This window comes from Muscardinus avellanarius (genome assembly GCF_963383645.1).
Source record: "Muscardinus avellanarius genome assembly, chromosome: 3".
Taxonomy (NCBI): Eukaryota; Metazoa; Chordata; class Mammalia; order Rodentia; family Gliridae; genus Muscardinus; species Muscardinus avellanarius.
In genome coordinates this window covers 15328813-15344772 of record NC_137788.1, presented here as the reverse complement: position 1 = coordinate 15344772, position 15960 = coordinate 15328813, and the positions used below count along the sequence as shown (strand labels likewise).

Genomic DNA, 15960 nt, shown 5'->3' with positions numbered 1-15960 from the left:
CACCAGTCTCCAGCCTTCAACTCTGAGGTGGAAGCAGTTCTGAGAAGCAGGCATTCGGGTGAGCGCAGAGTGGCTGCACACGGTGCGCTCTGGGGAAGGCTCTCGGGCGTCAGAGGAGGCTGTGACCTGGAGCTTCAAGGTGGCCTTTCGAGGTTCACACACTAAAGGCAAAGAAATGAAGACCGGGCACCGGGCTTTCCATTTTTAATTTATTTCTTTCAAGACCACCTCCTTACGATTTCCAGAGAAAATACAAAACAAGAAACAGACTTGGTTTCAAATACATAAACAGTGTGCTGGAGTTGAAAGCGTTACTGGTAACATTGTTACAGAGGATGTCAGCTTTCTCCAGGGCACTTCAGTATTCCTGAGGAATAAACATGATTTCTCTTGTCCTCCCACTGGGATGTTCGGAAGTCACTGCTCCTGCTCCTGTGAAGAAGGACACTCAGGTTACGACAGTGCGGCAGCGCGGGACAGCCCTACGTGGAGCCCTGCGTGGAGCCCTGCGTGGTGCTGCAGCCGACTCGCGGGGTCAAACCCTTCTGCTGTTTGCTTTAGCCTGCCTCAGAGAGGACAGCAGACACCTCTCCCCGGTTCTAAGAATGTCTCCCCATCTTCTTTTCAGTTCTAGAGATTTTTTCTTTTTTTTCTTTTTAGTGGTGCTAGGGGTTGAACCCAAGGCCTTAGTTTTTATTCTTTTTATTTTTATTTTTGGTGGGTCTGGGGATGGAACCCAGAGTCATTCAACCTCCAAGCTACACCCTCAGCCCTATTTTTTATTCTTTATTTTGAAACAGGGTCTCACTAAGTTGCGGAGGGCCTCACTAAGTAGCTGAGGCTGGCTGCAAACCATAATCCTCCTGTCTCTGCCTCCCAAGTGCCGGGATTACAAGCATGTGCCATTCCACCTGGCTTGGTTCTAGAGATTGAATCCAAGGCATTCTACCTCTGAACTATACTGTCAGCCTTTTTATTATTTGTTTGTTTATTTATTTATTTTTTATTTTTGGTGGGTCTGGGGATGGAACCCAGGGGCATTCGACCTCCGAGCTACACCCCCTGCCCTATTTTTTATTCTTTATTTTGAAACCAGGTCTCACTGAGTTGCGGAGGGCCTCACTAAGTAGCTGAGGCTGTCTGCGAACCACGATCCTCCGGTCTCAGCCTCCCAAATGCTGGGATTTACAAGTGTGTGCCACCACGCCCGGATTTTTATTTTTTATTTTAAACAGGGTCCTGTTAGACAGGCATGGTGATGCACGCTTACAATCCCAGTACTGAAGAGGCTGAAACAGGAAGATCTGAGGTTTGAGGACAACCTCAACAACATAGTGAGACCCTGTTTCAAACTAAAAAAATAAAATAAAAGTAAATTAAAAAAAAAAATTGAAGCCGAGTGTGGTGGCGCACGCTTGTAATCCCCGCACTTGGGAGGCAGAGACAGGAGGATCGTGCAGGTTGGAAGCCAGCCACGTGCGCTGGCTTAAGAGACCCTGTTTCCAAGTAAAAAAGTAAAAAATAGGTCTGGGAGTGTAGCCCGGAAGTAGAAGGGCTTCCAGGAACCCCAGTACCACCAAAAAAAAAAAAAAAAAAAAATTGGGCTAGGGGTATATGGCTCAGAGGTAGAACTCCCTTGGATTCAATCCTCAGTATAAAAAAAAAAAGAAAAGAAAAAAAAGAAAAAAAACCACATAAAGATAAACCCCTAGGATGTGTTATCCAGTGCTAACAAGCAGTTATCAGGACTTGACTGCCCTGTAAGCCCAAATGGCATTCTGCTCCTCTTTTCAGAGAAGTGGAGGATGACAACATGAAGGCATAGGCTCAAGTTCAGATGAAGTCACAAGGCCATTTCAGAACAATACACACAAGGCTATAAAAATGGAACAATATTTTCCATAGTAACTCCCAGCTATTAAGCATATAATATGCATATAATAACTTCTGAGCCATTACCCATGACAACTGAGTTTGGAACAATGGAAACATTCTGGACAATAAAAGGACCTGGAGTTCTCTGCCCGCCCTGCCTGCTCTCCGACTCGGCTCTGCTGCCGGGAAGGTGGAGGGCCAGGTTCCCGAGCCGCCCTCTGCTGACCCCACCCTGTGGGCCTCAGCAGTGGCTCCTCACAGCAGCCCTCCCCGGGCGGGCGGTGTGCAGCTGACAGTGCACGGAGGTCTACGGTGCGGCGGACCTGAGGCCTGGGGCCGTGCAGCTCCTGACCACATCAGGACATGTATTTGTGCCACACTTTCTGCTCCACTTGTTACTACAGCAGACAATGGACAAGTCAGCCACCCTGACAGCTTGAAAATATTTTAATATTTAATCCCACAGTAACCTTACAGGGGGCTTGGGGGTGTAGCTCAGTGTTAGAGAAAACAGCAGCATGCATGAGGCCCTGGGTTCAATCATCAGCACCCACCCCTAAAAATCAACAAAAGGACCCCGTTTTATGGATGGCAAATGGAAGCTTGAAAGCGAAACAATTTCAGATCATAGGAAGCAAGTGGCGGCCTGCACCCGTCTCCTGGCCAGCTGCTGCCCTGGCCCTGAGTCCAGCCAGAGAGAAAGCTGGAGTGCGGGAGCGCGTGTGCGGCCCTTCCCCGGAGCCTGGAGGCCGCACGGTGCCTTCCCTCTGGTGGAATGCTCGAGCCCTTCACTCACGCACTTACTTCTATGGCGCTGCCTACGGTTTCAGGCCTGGGGACACCGCGTCTCCCGTGGCCTTGTCACAAGTCCCAGTGACCAGTTGTCTGAGACGGGCAAGGGAAAGGCTGCCACGGACACCAGGAAGTGTGCTGGCCTCCTTCCTTCTCCAGCTGGTTTGCATCACTAACTCACCTGTATTCTGGCATGGTGAGCCTGTCGCAAAATAAAATGTACAAGGGGCTGGGGGTTGGAGGAGAGCGCAGTGGCAGACTCTTGCCTGGCATGTGTAAGGCCCTGGGTTCAACCCCAAGAGAGCAAAAGAAGAAGAAACATTCATCCACAGACAAGACCTTCAGCAGGTCTTGGGATTTACAATCAAAACTGTCTTTTCCAACAAAAACGCAGAACGACGGCTGGTCCCAGAAGTCTTTAGAGTTGGCTTGAGCCATGTGTGAGACACCTCGAGTCATTCTGGGACCTTCAATGAAAAGTGCTACCGACAGCTAAACTTTTCCACTGATGACACCTAAATTCCAGTCAGCTAACCTGTAAGCATAGATCTTTCATTTATTTTTAATTTTTTTTTTTTTTTTTTTTTTTTTTTTGGTATTGGGGATTGAATTTAAGGGCATTCTACCTCTGAGCTATACCCCAGCCCAATCTTAATGTCTTTTTTTTTTTTTTTTTTTTGGTGATACTGGGGTGGAACCCAGGGGCTTTTCTACCTTCTGACTATACTCCCAGACCTATTTTTTTGTACTTTTTGGAAACAGGGTCTTACTAAATTGTCAAGAGCCTCACTAAGTAGCTGAGGCTGGCTTTGAACCTGTGCAATTCTCCTGTCTCAGCCTCCCAAGCATGGGGATTACAAGCGTGCGCCACCACGCCCGGCTTAATGTATTATTATTATTATTATTGGTACTGGGGTTCCTAGAAACCCTTCTACCTCCGGGCTACACTCCCAGACCCATTTTTATATTTTTATTTGGAAACAGGGTCTCTTAAGCCAGCACGGCTGACTTCAAACCTGCTCAATCCTCCTGTCTCTACCTCCCAAGCGCGGGGATTACAAGCATGCGCCATCACGCCCGGCTTAATGTCTTATTTTAAAACAGAGTCTCACTAAGTTGATAAGACTGGCCCCAAACCTGCAATCCTCCTGTCGCAGCCTCCCAAGTACTGGGATTACTAGCATGAAGCACTACATCTGGCTCTATGAGCACATATCTGAATGCACTTAGGCACTGAAGGCTCAGGAGAGACCCTTTTAGCACCGAAACAGCTTCATCATCACTAAAAGCCAAAGAGCAATTAGTTTCTTAGCAGTACAACAATGACAGTTTACTCATATATACATGCTAGAGAATTCTTCAGAGCCTAAAGAGAAATCCTTTTTTGTACAATAAAGATAACTATCAAATCTGTACATACTTTGACATATTTTCCATGTAGAAGATACGGAGCCTGGAAATCATGCTGACAGTTGGAGTAAGCCATCCCCAATCCCATGCCGGAACCAAAGGCTAAGGGCCACATTCTTCCTATTGAGCAGAAAAAGGGAAATCCCAATGGAATCATTAAGGAAGATAAAGCTTCTCACCCCCCGCAAACACTTTTGCTCAGGGCCCAATGAGCATACAGTCGGCAGTGTACTGAGGACTACAACATACCACACACTGCTGTCAGCGTTTCACCAGTGCCCCTCACAGAGGGGGCTAATCAGTAAGCTTACTAAGTTAGCAGATGTTTATTAAACATCTATGCTGCTAGGTTTGAAAAAATAAGTAGTGCAATATCAAAATAGTAGTGTTTTCATCAGTTCTAATTTTCTTCTATCTCCCCCCCTCCCCCCGTGGTACTGGGGATGGAACCCAGGGGCATTCTACCTCCGAGCTCCAACCCCAGCCTTATTTTTTCTTCTTTATCTTGAAATAGGGCCTGAGTTGTAAAGAGCCTCGCTAAGTACCTGAGGCTGTCCTTGAACCATGATTCTCTGTCTTGGCTTTCTCAACGCTGGGGTTACAAGTGTGCATCACCACACCTGGCTCTGAATTTTTAAAATAGGCAACAATTTCACCAATATTTATATGCTTTGATTTCACTTTGATTTTAGTGAAATCCATTTATACATGATTACTTCACAGCAGTATGTGTTAATCATGATTCTCTAGCTATATGTTGCCTGCCTGTTCTTCATGGAAACGGGTCAAAGGGACCCCTTTGGCTTCTGTTCAATATCCAAACTTCAGAAGTTCTTCCACAAATTGAAAGGGATATTACCTGCCCTTTGCCTACAATGTTTCACCAAGAAGTATATCTATTTCTGGTCCACTTGTTTTTATTACCAGTAAGACTCTTATTTTCAAGTTCCTTTAGAAAAATTGTAATTAATTGGAAATATCTGAGCAAGTAGATCTGGTCAAATGACTCACTGGCATAAAGTGCGGCCGGCTTTTGAAATGATCTCATGTTTAAGGTATCGGGCACCCTGACTCAAGGCCAGCGGGAATGCAGGACTCGTCCAGCCCATTCTGATCTCTTTCAAGTCCACTTCCTTTGTCTGGTTCGTTTTACAATGGTCTCCCTTACCCCACACACAGATGGGTTGGCAGCCATCTAGATGCGCTTTCTTTAAGTGTCCCTGCTACGCACAAGTATAAACTATGACACTGTGTTGAAAAATTAAGAGTCACACTTACTTTTAAAGAAGGTAAGTGAGAAAACAACTCCTAATCCAAAACCAGTACCTACAAAAAGGGAGAAAAAAAAGGTTTAATCGCATAATAGTAATTTAACAAAGGTAACATTAACATTCCTTAAATATGAACATCATTAAACAAGTTTTTTGTTGTTGTTGTAACAGTTGTGGTACCGAGGACTGAACCCAAGGGGGCATTCTACCTCCGAGCTACACCCCCAGCCCTATTTTTTAGCATGGTCTCACTAAGTTGCAAAGGGCCTCACTAAGTAGCTGAGGCTGGTGGTCAACATGTTCCCCCCATCTCAGCCTCCCAAGTACTGGGATTATAAGCATGCAACACCATGCCCAGCTTTTATAAAACAGGTCCCCCCCCCCATAATTTGATGGGGATGTGATTTTCTCATTTCTAACTTTCCTTATTGTCAAATATTTTATAGATGCGTTTGGTCTCCCTGCCCATAATAGAAAATAAAAACTTGAGCTGGGTGTGGTGGCGCACGCTTATAATCCCAGCATTTGGAAGGCTGAGACAGGAGGATTGCAGTTTGAGGACAGCCTCAGCTACTTAGTGAGACTCTCATAACTTAGTGAGACCCTGTTTCAATATAAAGAATAAAAACTAGGGCTGGGGATGTAGCTTGGAGGTAGAATGCCCCTGGATTCCATAGCCAGTACCGAGGGGGAAAAAACCCTTTATCCTCCAACATTCTGTCTAGATCAGTCAGAGCGTGCAAGGTGCAGGGCTGGGAATCAGCCAAGAGACTCTTAGAAAGGCCGGGCGTGGTGGCGCATGCTTGTTATCCCAGCGTTTGGGAGGCTGAGACAGGAGAATCACAGTTTGAGGACAGCCTCAGCTACTACTTAGTGAGGCCCTTTGCAACTTAGTGAGACCCTGTTTCAAAATAAAAAATGAATATAAGCCTATTTTAGTAATCCAGTAGATAAAAAAAAATCTTAAGCCGGGCATGGTGGCGCACACTTGTAATCCCTGCGCTTGGGAGGCAGAGACAGGAGGATAGTGCAGGTTCAAAGCCAGCCATGCTGGCTTAAGAGACCCTGTTTCCAAAACTAAAATAGGTCTGGGAGTGTAGCCCGGAGGTAGAAGGGCTTCCAGGAACCCCAGTACCACAAAAAAAAGAAAAAAAATCTTAATACCTCACTGGGGAGGGGGAGGTAGCAGGGTGCTGGGGATGGAACTCAGGGCTTCAACCAAGGCTAGGCAAGCACTCTACCACTGAGCAAAGTCCCAGTTCCATTTCAACCTCATTCTATTTATGATACTGGAGATCAAACCCAGAGGCAGTCTACTTCTGGGCTATACCCTTAACCCTTTTTATTCTGAAACAAGGTTTTGCTCAAGGTGCTGAGGCTGGCCTTGAATCTGAGATCCTTCTCTCAGCCTTTTTTTTTTTTTTTTTTTTGGTGGTACTGGGGTTCCTGGAAGCCCTTCTACCTCCGGGCTACACTCCCAGACCTATTTCTACATTTTTATTTGGAAACAGGGTCTCCTAAGCCAGCGCGCGCGGCTGGCTTCGAACCTGCGCGATCCTCCTGTCTCTGCCTCCCAAGCGCGGGGATCACAAGCGTGCGCCACCACGCCCGGCTCTCTCAGCCTTTTGAGTACTGGGAATATAGGCATGTGCCAACATACCCAGCAATACCTTATTTAAATCAAACTTAAAGGAATCCGAACTTGGAGAAAGATTCTGAGTTTATTTTTCAAAGCTCAAATCTTCATTCTTTAGCCAGTATCTGCCAATCCTGGGTCGTTCTGGACGCCAACGCTGTGATTCTGTGTATCACCTGCACTGCTGTTTACCTGGTTTCTTTTTCCATTTTTGTTACAGTACTGGAGATTGAGGCCAGGCACATTCTGCCTCTGCTTTACATCCTCAGACCCTTTCATTTTACATTCTTTCATTTTATCTTATTTTATTATTTTTTGGGTGGTACTGGGGTTCCTGGGAACCCTTCTACCTCCGGGCTACACTCCCAGACCTATTTCATTTTTTTATTTGGAAACAGGGTCTCTTAAGTCAGCGCAGCTGCGCGATTCTCCTGTCTCCGCCTCCCAAGTGCGGGAATTAAAAGCGTGCGCCACCACGCCTGGCATCTTATTTTATTTTTAAACAGGCTTTTTTGGTGTGTGGTACTGGGGATGGAACCTAGGGGCCTTCTACCTCTGGGCTACACTCCTAGACCTATTTTTAAATCAATCAATCAATCAATCAATCAATCTATCTATCTATCTATCTTTGCAGTACTGGGGGTGGAATCCAGAAGCATTCGACCTCCGAGCTACACCCCTAGCCCTATTTTTAATCATTATTTTTGAAACAGGGGCTCACTGAGTTGCAAAGGGCCACCTAAGTAGTAGCTGAGGCTGTCCGCAAATCAGGACCCTCCTGTCTCAGCCTCCCAAATGCTGGGATTACAACTATGTGCCACCATTCCCGGATAGACCTATTTTTATTTTCTTTATTTGGAAACAGGGTCTCACTGAGTTGCTGAGAGCCTTTCACTAAGTAGGGAGGCTGGCTTCGAATCTGCATGATCCTCCCGTCTCTGCCTCACAAGTACTGGAATTACAAGCGTGTGCCACCACGCCCGGCACAAACAGGCTCTCACTCAGTTGCTCAAGCTAGCCTTCAACTTCAACCCTCCTGCCTCAGCCTCCCTAATAGCCAGGATCACAGACCTGCATCACCGTGCCTGGCTTCTGATCAACCTTTTTTTGGGAGGGGGCGGCACTGGGGATAGAACCCAGGGGCAATCTACACCCAGCCCTAGACCTATTTTTTTTTAATTCTTTATTTTGAAACAGGGTGACACTGAATTGCAAAAGGCCTAAGTAATAGCTAAGGCCGTCCTCAAACCACAATTCTCCTGTTTCAGCCTTCCAAATGCTGGGATTATAAGTGTGTGTCACCACGCCCGACTGACCAACCACTTTCTGATTAAGCACCACACAAAAATTCCAATTCCCACTTGCCTGAATAGTTTTCAAATTTCTTTTTAATTTCTTCTCTGTCTTACCACGAGTTGAGAGTAAAAGCAGTGTAAAAGTTCAGAGTACTCCTCAGTCAACCACACTGACATTTCTGTTTCCAACACAGAAAACATCACCACAGCGAGGAAACGCATCTATACCTCTCTTGGTCCCAGTAATTCTTTCTGCAACTATGCACAGTCCAGCTGGTGTTAGCCTAAAGAAAGTATTTATGCAATGTACACAAAATGTTTTTGTTTTTTTTTTGGAGGGGGTATTAGGGTTTGAATCCAGGGGCATTTTACCTCTGAGCTAAACCCCCAGCCCTTTTTATTTATTTTTTTAAATTTTGAAATAGGGTCTTGCTAAGTTACTGAGGCTGGCCTTGTACCTGTGATCCTCCTGTCTCAGTTTCTCAAGAACTGAGATTACAGCCATGTGCTACCATGCCCGGCTACACAGAATGTATTCTGCTAATCTGTCCTATGATAAACATGTGGCCTACAAATCAAAACTACACTGAGATTCCATCTAACCCCAATCAGAGGGGCAAGCACAAAGAAATCAAATAACAACAGATGCTGGCGAGGATGTGGGGAAAGAGGAACTCTTACACCGTTGGTGGGAGTGCAAACTGTTCAGCCGCTGTGGAGATCACTGTGGAGATTCCTTGAAAAACTGGGAATAAATCCACCATACGATCCGGGTATACCACTCCTGGGTATCTTTCCAAAGGGTTGAAATCAGAGAACTACAGTAACACATGCACACCCGTGTCCATCACACAATCATAATAGCCAAAATATGGAACCAACCTAGGTCTCCATCAACAGATGAATGGATTGCAAAATTACGGAATACCAGAGGGACAATGAATAAAATCACGTCATTCACAAGAAGATGGAAAGACCTGGAGAACACTATGTTAAGTGAGATCAGCCAAGTGCAGAAAGAGAAGGGACATATGTTTTCTCTAATATGCCCAAACTAGGGACTATTAGGAATACCCAGAGGGACTCCAGATAATGGAGGGGAAACCTCAGCAAAGCTGAAATGGAAGGGTAGGAGACAAAGAAGGCTGAGGTTGATTAATGGAGGAGCTATGTTTGAATATGTGTAAAAGTATAAATGTAGCACGTTAACCTGGACACTCATTGTTGGGAGGGGGGAAGGAAAAGTGGGGAGTGGGAGAGGGCACCAAGCACAGTCTGAATATGTGCCATTTTCAATATGATCCACATAAAAATAAAAAAAAATTTGCCGGGCGTGGTGGCGCACGCTTGTAATCCCCGCGCTTGGGAGGCGGAGACAGGAGGATCGCGCAGTTTCGAAGCCAGCCGCGGGTGCTGGCTTAGGAGACCCTGTTTCCAAATAAAAAATGTAAAAATAGGTCTGGGAGTGTAGCCCGGAGGTAGAAGGGCTTCCAGGAACCCCAGTACCACCAAAAAATAAAAAATAAAAATAAATAAAAAAAAAATTAAAAAAAAAGAACTCCTAGCCAGGTGTGGTGGCGCACGCTTATAATCCCAGCATTCCTGAGGCTGAGACAGGAGGATCACGGTTCAAGGCCAGCCTCAGCTACTTAGGCCCTTTGCAACTCAGTGAGACCCTGTTTCAAAATAAAGAATAAAAACTAGGGCTGGGGGTGTAGCTCAGAGGTAGAAGGGTCCATCCACAGTACTAAAAAAAAAATAAATTAATTTTAAAAAGGACCCAAAGTAGCTTCCTCATTTTGTTTTTATGAGGCTACAATGAGTTAATTATATATAGCTTCTAGAATAGTATCTGATTTAGACAGTTGTTCCTTGGAATCTCTAGCTCTGTCTCTTACAAACTAAGAAGCTTTCTCAAAGCACCCATAAAGATAAAGCTAAGCTCAGAATACATGGTATCTGTATAAAGTATTCAGAGAAAATGTATCATATAAAATAAATACCCTAAGTGGTTCAGATTCACATATGTGGTCCAGCCGTCTGTGTCTTTCCTTCTAGGAATCTTTCTCCTTACTTCCACTAAAAAATATGTGGCCATGGCGTGTTTCTTTCATAAATATAGACGTCCGTGCATTGGGCAGGAGTTGGCACCTTAAGATTACGATGGAACGGACACAGGAACAGAGAGGCAAGCGCAGGAGGAGAGTAACAGCTAAAACTCACAGCAGAGGATTCTGCAGAACCTTTTACAGATCTCAACAAGCTTCGTAAGAAGTGTGAAAACAGGCTGGTGCCAGTGCGGCATGCCTGCAATTCCCAGTAACTTGTGAGGTTGACAGGAAGAGTCACAGGTCTGAGGCCAGCCTGAGCAATTTAACAAGGCTCTCGGCAATTTATCAAGACCCTGCTTACACATAAATAAATAAATAAATAAATAAATAAATAAATAAATAAATAAATAATAAAACGAACAGGGCTGGGAGTATAGCGCAGACATAGAACACCCTTGGGTTCAAACCCAGTGTGGAGAGGGAAAAACAAAGTTTGAAAACTTGGACCTCAACACCAAAAGGCTTCCATTAACAGAGAAGAATGTTCATGATGTGCTACCCGATTACAAGTAAACATATGATAAGCACATTTTTGGAGGACTCCTCCTGGACAGCAGGCTCCTCAGGCAAGCCCGTGCCCAGGCACTCAGAAGCGAGTCATCCTGCAGAGGACATTCCAGACCCCACGCACCTGCAGACCTCCCAGCGGTGGTGGAAGATGGTGATACTGACCACAATGACCCTGTCCAGGCCTAGGCTAATGTGTGTGTTTCTGTCTCAGTTGGTAACCAAAACAGTTTTAAAAGTTAAAAAAAAAGGCTTATAGAAGATATAAAAAACATTTTCATGCAGCTATATGTTTTCAGCTAAGTGTAATTATTGGAGAGTCAAAAAATTAAAACAAGCTAAGGTAGCAGCCACCAGGCACAGTGGCGTACTACAAAAAATAAAATAAAATAAAACTAAGGTTAATTTATCACTGGAAAAGAATTTTTATTTTTTATTTTTGCAGTATTGAGGATTGAACTCAGGGCATCTGATCTCTGAGCTATACTTCTACCCCTATTTTCAATTCTTTACTTTTTGTTTGTTTTTTGTTTTTGTTTGTTTTTTGGTGGTACTGGGGTTCCTGGAAGCCCTTCTACCTCCGGGATACACTCCCACGGGCTACACTACCAGACCTATTTTTTTACTTTCTTATGTGGAAACAGGGTCTCTTAAGCCAGCGAGGCTGGCTCCGAACCAGCGCGATCCTCCTGTCTCCGCCTCCCAAGCCGTGCGCCACCACGGCCGGCTTCAATTCTTTACTTTTAAACAGGGTCTTATCTTACCAAGTTGCAGAGGGCCTCACTAAATAGCTGAAGCTGGCTGCGAACCTGCGATCCTCCTATCTCGGCCTCCCAAGTACCAGATTACAAGCGTGCCACCGTCCCCTCCAGCTGAGAGGAACTTTTTTTTTTTTTTTTTTTTTTTTTTTTGTGGTACTGGGGTTCCTGGAAGCCCTTCTACCTCCGGGCTACACTCCCAGACCTATTTTTACATTTTCATTTTGGAATCAGGGTCTCCTAAGCCAGTGCGCGCGGCTGGCTTCGAACCTACGCGATCCTCCTGTCTCTGCCTGCCAAGCGCGGGGATTACAAGCGTGCGCCACCACGCCCGGCTTGAGAGGAACTTTTAAATAAACGTAGCGCGGCCTACGTGTACAGGGTGTGTAAAGTCTACGGTCATATCCATTCCCCACTCACTCAACAGAGCAACGTCAAGTCCCACAAACGCCACTCGTGGCAAGCATCCTACATAGATGTACCACTTTTAAAATCCTTTGTATCATTATTTTGACTACACTCATTATTATTATTTTATTATTATTATTAGTGTGTGTGGCACTAGGGATCAACCCAGGGCACTCTGCCACTGAGCTATATCCTCAGCCTTTTAATTTTTTTTCTCCTTAATTTTGAGACAGGATCTTGCTAAGCTGCTGAAGCTGGCCTTGAACTTGAAATCCTCCTGCCTCGGCCTCCAGAGTAGCTGTGATTCCAAGCATACACCATCACATCCAGTCTTTTCCATTTTAAGTACACAGATACTTGCCGCTGTGTTGCTGCCTACAGTGTTCAGCGCAGTGACATGCTGTGCAGGTCGGCAGCCTGGGAGCAAGAGGCTGCATCGCACAGCGAGGCGCGCGGCAGGCTGCACGTGGAGGTTTGTACATGCTAGGTGGCCATACGATGATGGGTTCACTGAACGATTCATTTTTCACAACATCTCCCATAGGTAAGGGACACAACTAACTATATACGACTGTACCCTATACATAGATTTTAATTAAAAAATTATCGCTTTGTCCCATTCAATATACCTGTGTTATATACTGTTTTGCTGCCCAACATTAAAAAGCATTATCTGTAAACCACTGATATAACCCTAGTTTCCATTTAATATAATAGTGGGAACTGGTTAGTTTATAGACAAACCATGATCAAAGCTGGCATAATGCAAAGGGAAAGGAACTGACACTGGAGTGTTACCTGTGAGTTCCCACCTCCAAGAAGTTTTTGCTTGAATTAATCAAGTTGACATAATATTATCACTATTTTCCAGATAAAGAAAATAACTTGCCGAAGAATATGTAACTCTAGGGCAGTGAAGCAGGTTTGAGTCTGCCAGACATCAGTGCCACTATACCCATTACACCCAGACACTGGATTCCCCTACAATTTCAACCCCAACAATTACCACCTCCCCAGGGAAATTGGAGTGTCCACATTTCTACTGCTAGTGAAGTAAGATACACACAGTCAAAACACAAACTGTGCTCCCTGTGCAACAGCCCAGAACGCTAGGCAACCCTGGTAGTAACAAGTCTACACAAAGCCAAAAGGGCTTATTAAGATTCATTCCCAGACTAATCCTACCACGCATGTCATAGACAAGTCTACCTGGTAGGTGTGACTCAGGGAAATGGGAGCCACGGATATTGATACTCTGTGGCCAAGAATCTGCTATTGCTTGGTTTATAAAATGGCAGGGTTCAATTTCAAGGCGACTTGCGCCACCCCTTGCAGCTGGAAGATGAGTAAGACAGTAAATTGGTACTAGAAAATGAGGTAAAGGATTTGGACTGGCTTACAGATTCCAAACCAGGCAATGGGATGGGGAGGCAGGCCAGTAAAAACATAATGGCTTACAATCAGAGCTTTTGCTCGTCTCCATCTGGAGGCAATTTTTTTGGCAAAGAAATCAAAAGCCTAAAAGGAAAATATTTCAGCATTTTTCTCGTCCCTCTGACTCCATGCCTGTCTCTTCTATTTTTCCCCAAGGAAAGAAAGCTCTCTGATGCTCAACTTTTCCTAGGAGGAGACCAAGAGTGATGCTAAGTCCACTGCTACCAGTATCGCTCAATTAAAACGATGAGGACCACTTAAACATCAACCAATGCAGATGATCTTTTAACTCCAGAATCCAGATATATGCCCAAATACCCGAAATTTTGCTCCAATTAAGACATTAATCTGCAAGCATAAAATGAGCTCAAATCATAGCAGCCAAAAGGAGTTATCAAGGGACATGCTCTGTGGTCTTAGTTAAATGGGGCTTTTATATCTTTAGTTCTTAGAGTATTTTTTTCTTCTGTTTCTATTTTCTTAAGACACAAAGTAATAATGCTATTCTCTTCAGAAGAAAGTAGTTCATAGGACAATTTGTAATTGCAGTATTATATTTAAAGTTTGCTATCTCGGTTACTTAAGAGACACATGGTGGAATGCTGAGGAGTTTTACAGAGTCAAGTTCTCACATGCTCCATTCTCTTTTAAAAGGCAACATGTTGCTTCAAAGAAAGTTCCACCTGACCAGGGGACACCAACTCGCAGCTGTTTCCACTAAAGACTGGCACCTCTAGGCCAGGTTTAAACTTCATAACAATAAAACATGAAAGGTTTGTCTTACAATAAAAACAAACCAACATGGAAAAGGAAAGAGTTTTCTCTGCCTTTGGCCACTTTTTCTTGTTGTTGCATGACAAGTTCTTTTGGAGGAAAAAGCCAAAGGAAAAAGTACAAAGCATTTTTCACCTTCTCCCTGGAAGCAAATATTTAACTCTGAATACAGTTTATATAACGTTGCCCCCCCCAACTCAAGCCAGTTCTCAGAAGTCCAGGTATCTGAAATGCCTGGTTACAGGTGTGCCTCTCCTACATGGCAAAGTGCAGTTGCTGGAGGGAAGAGGGTCAAGGAAACACACAGCAGAGGAGCCTTACGGACTGATGTTAGGCACACAACCTTTTCTTTTGGAGAGGAAATAGATTTGGCAAGAATTCTCTCTCTCTCTGTCTCTCTCTCTCTCTCTGTCTCTCTCTCTCTCTCTCTCTCTCTCTCTCTCTCTCTCTCTCTCTCTCTCCCCTCCCTCCCTTCCTCCCTCCCTCCCTCTCCCTCTCTCTCTCTCTCTCTCTGTGGTACAGGGGATGGAACCCAGGGGCAGTCTACCTCTGAGCTACACCCCCAGCCCTATTTTTATTCTTTATTTTGCAACAGGATCTCACTAAGTAGTGGAGGGCCTCACTAAGTAGCTGAGGCAGCCACAAACCTGCAATCCTTCTATCTCAGCCTCCCAAATTCTGGGATTACAAGCGTGCCCCACCATGCCTGGCTGGCACAAATTCTTTTGCAAAGGAATTATTCCAATTTAATGCATGCTAGTGCCCAAAAGGACGTTATAAAACTGGTTAGTAAACACATTTTAAGGAAAGAGCAAGTCTTTAACGGGTCACGTGACGCCATTTTAATAACAAAAGGCAGAGAACTCTGCTCCCACTAACCGCACATACAACACTGCTCACCTCATGCCTCAGTGGATTTGATGAGAAACGTAAAAGGGGAACCACCAGCAGAGATACAGCAGTGTACACCTTCAGCCACATTTTGGTATGAAAAGGGGGGAAGCATGTTGACAACATCAGATCATGCACAATCTCCAGTCACTCAATGCAACGTTTACGTCGAGAAAAATCTTTGCTCTCACCACGCCACAGATCATAAGGTTTTCACTGCAATAACTACAAGCAAACATACTCAGCAGGAATTGACAAGCAAGCTCTATAATCTGATTGCAGGAAGTATTTTAGGTGTGAGCACCCCAACAGAACAAGTTGGAGCAATGCATGAAACAACTATGCAAACGCTGCAATCACAAGTGGACTTAACTAAGGAGGAACAGCCTCTGGACAGGAACTAACAACAAATCACTCCAGGCATGGTGGTACCTGCCTGCAATTCCAGTACTCAGGAGGCTGAGACAGGAGGACTGCAGGTTTGAGGACAGCCTCAGCAAATAGTGGGATTCTCAGCAACCTGGAGAGACCCTGTTCCAAAATAAATATAAAAAACCGGGCTGGAGCATGTAGCTCAGAGGTAGAATGCCCCTGGGTTCAAAATCCAGTACCACACACAAAATTTTAAAAAAGAAGAAAAAAGAAAAGAAAAATCACTGGGAAGCCAGGCATGGTGGCGTACACTTGTAATCCCAGCATTTGGGAGGCTGAGACAGGAGGATCGTGGTTAGCTGACAGCCTCAGCTACTTAGTGAGGAGGCCCTTTGCAACTCAGTGAGACCCTGTTTCAAAATAAAG

General features: G+C 44.9%; 1 protein-coding gene across 1 annotated transcript in view; it reads right to left on the bottom strand.

Moving 5' to 3' along the window:
- MICOS10 (mitochondrial contact site and cristae organizing system subunit 10) overlaps nucleotides 1–15960 on the bottom strand; it is a gene marked incomplete at both ends in the record, with an annotated part of 37386 nt that overhangs the window by 1818 nt on the left and 19608 nt on the right. Inside the window, 2 exons of the mRNA XM_080691332.1 lie at nucleotides 4088–4197; nucleotides 5356–5403. Of these exons, the coding sequence (XP_080547458.1) occupies nucleotides 4088–4197; nucleotides 5356–5403 (158 nt within the window). The remainder of the gene's footprint in view (nucleotides 1–4087; nucleotides 4198–5355; nucleotides 5404–15960) is intronic.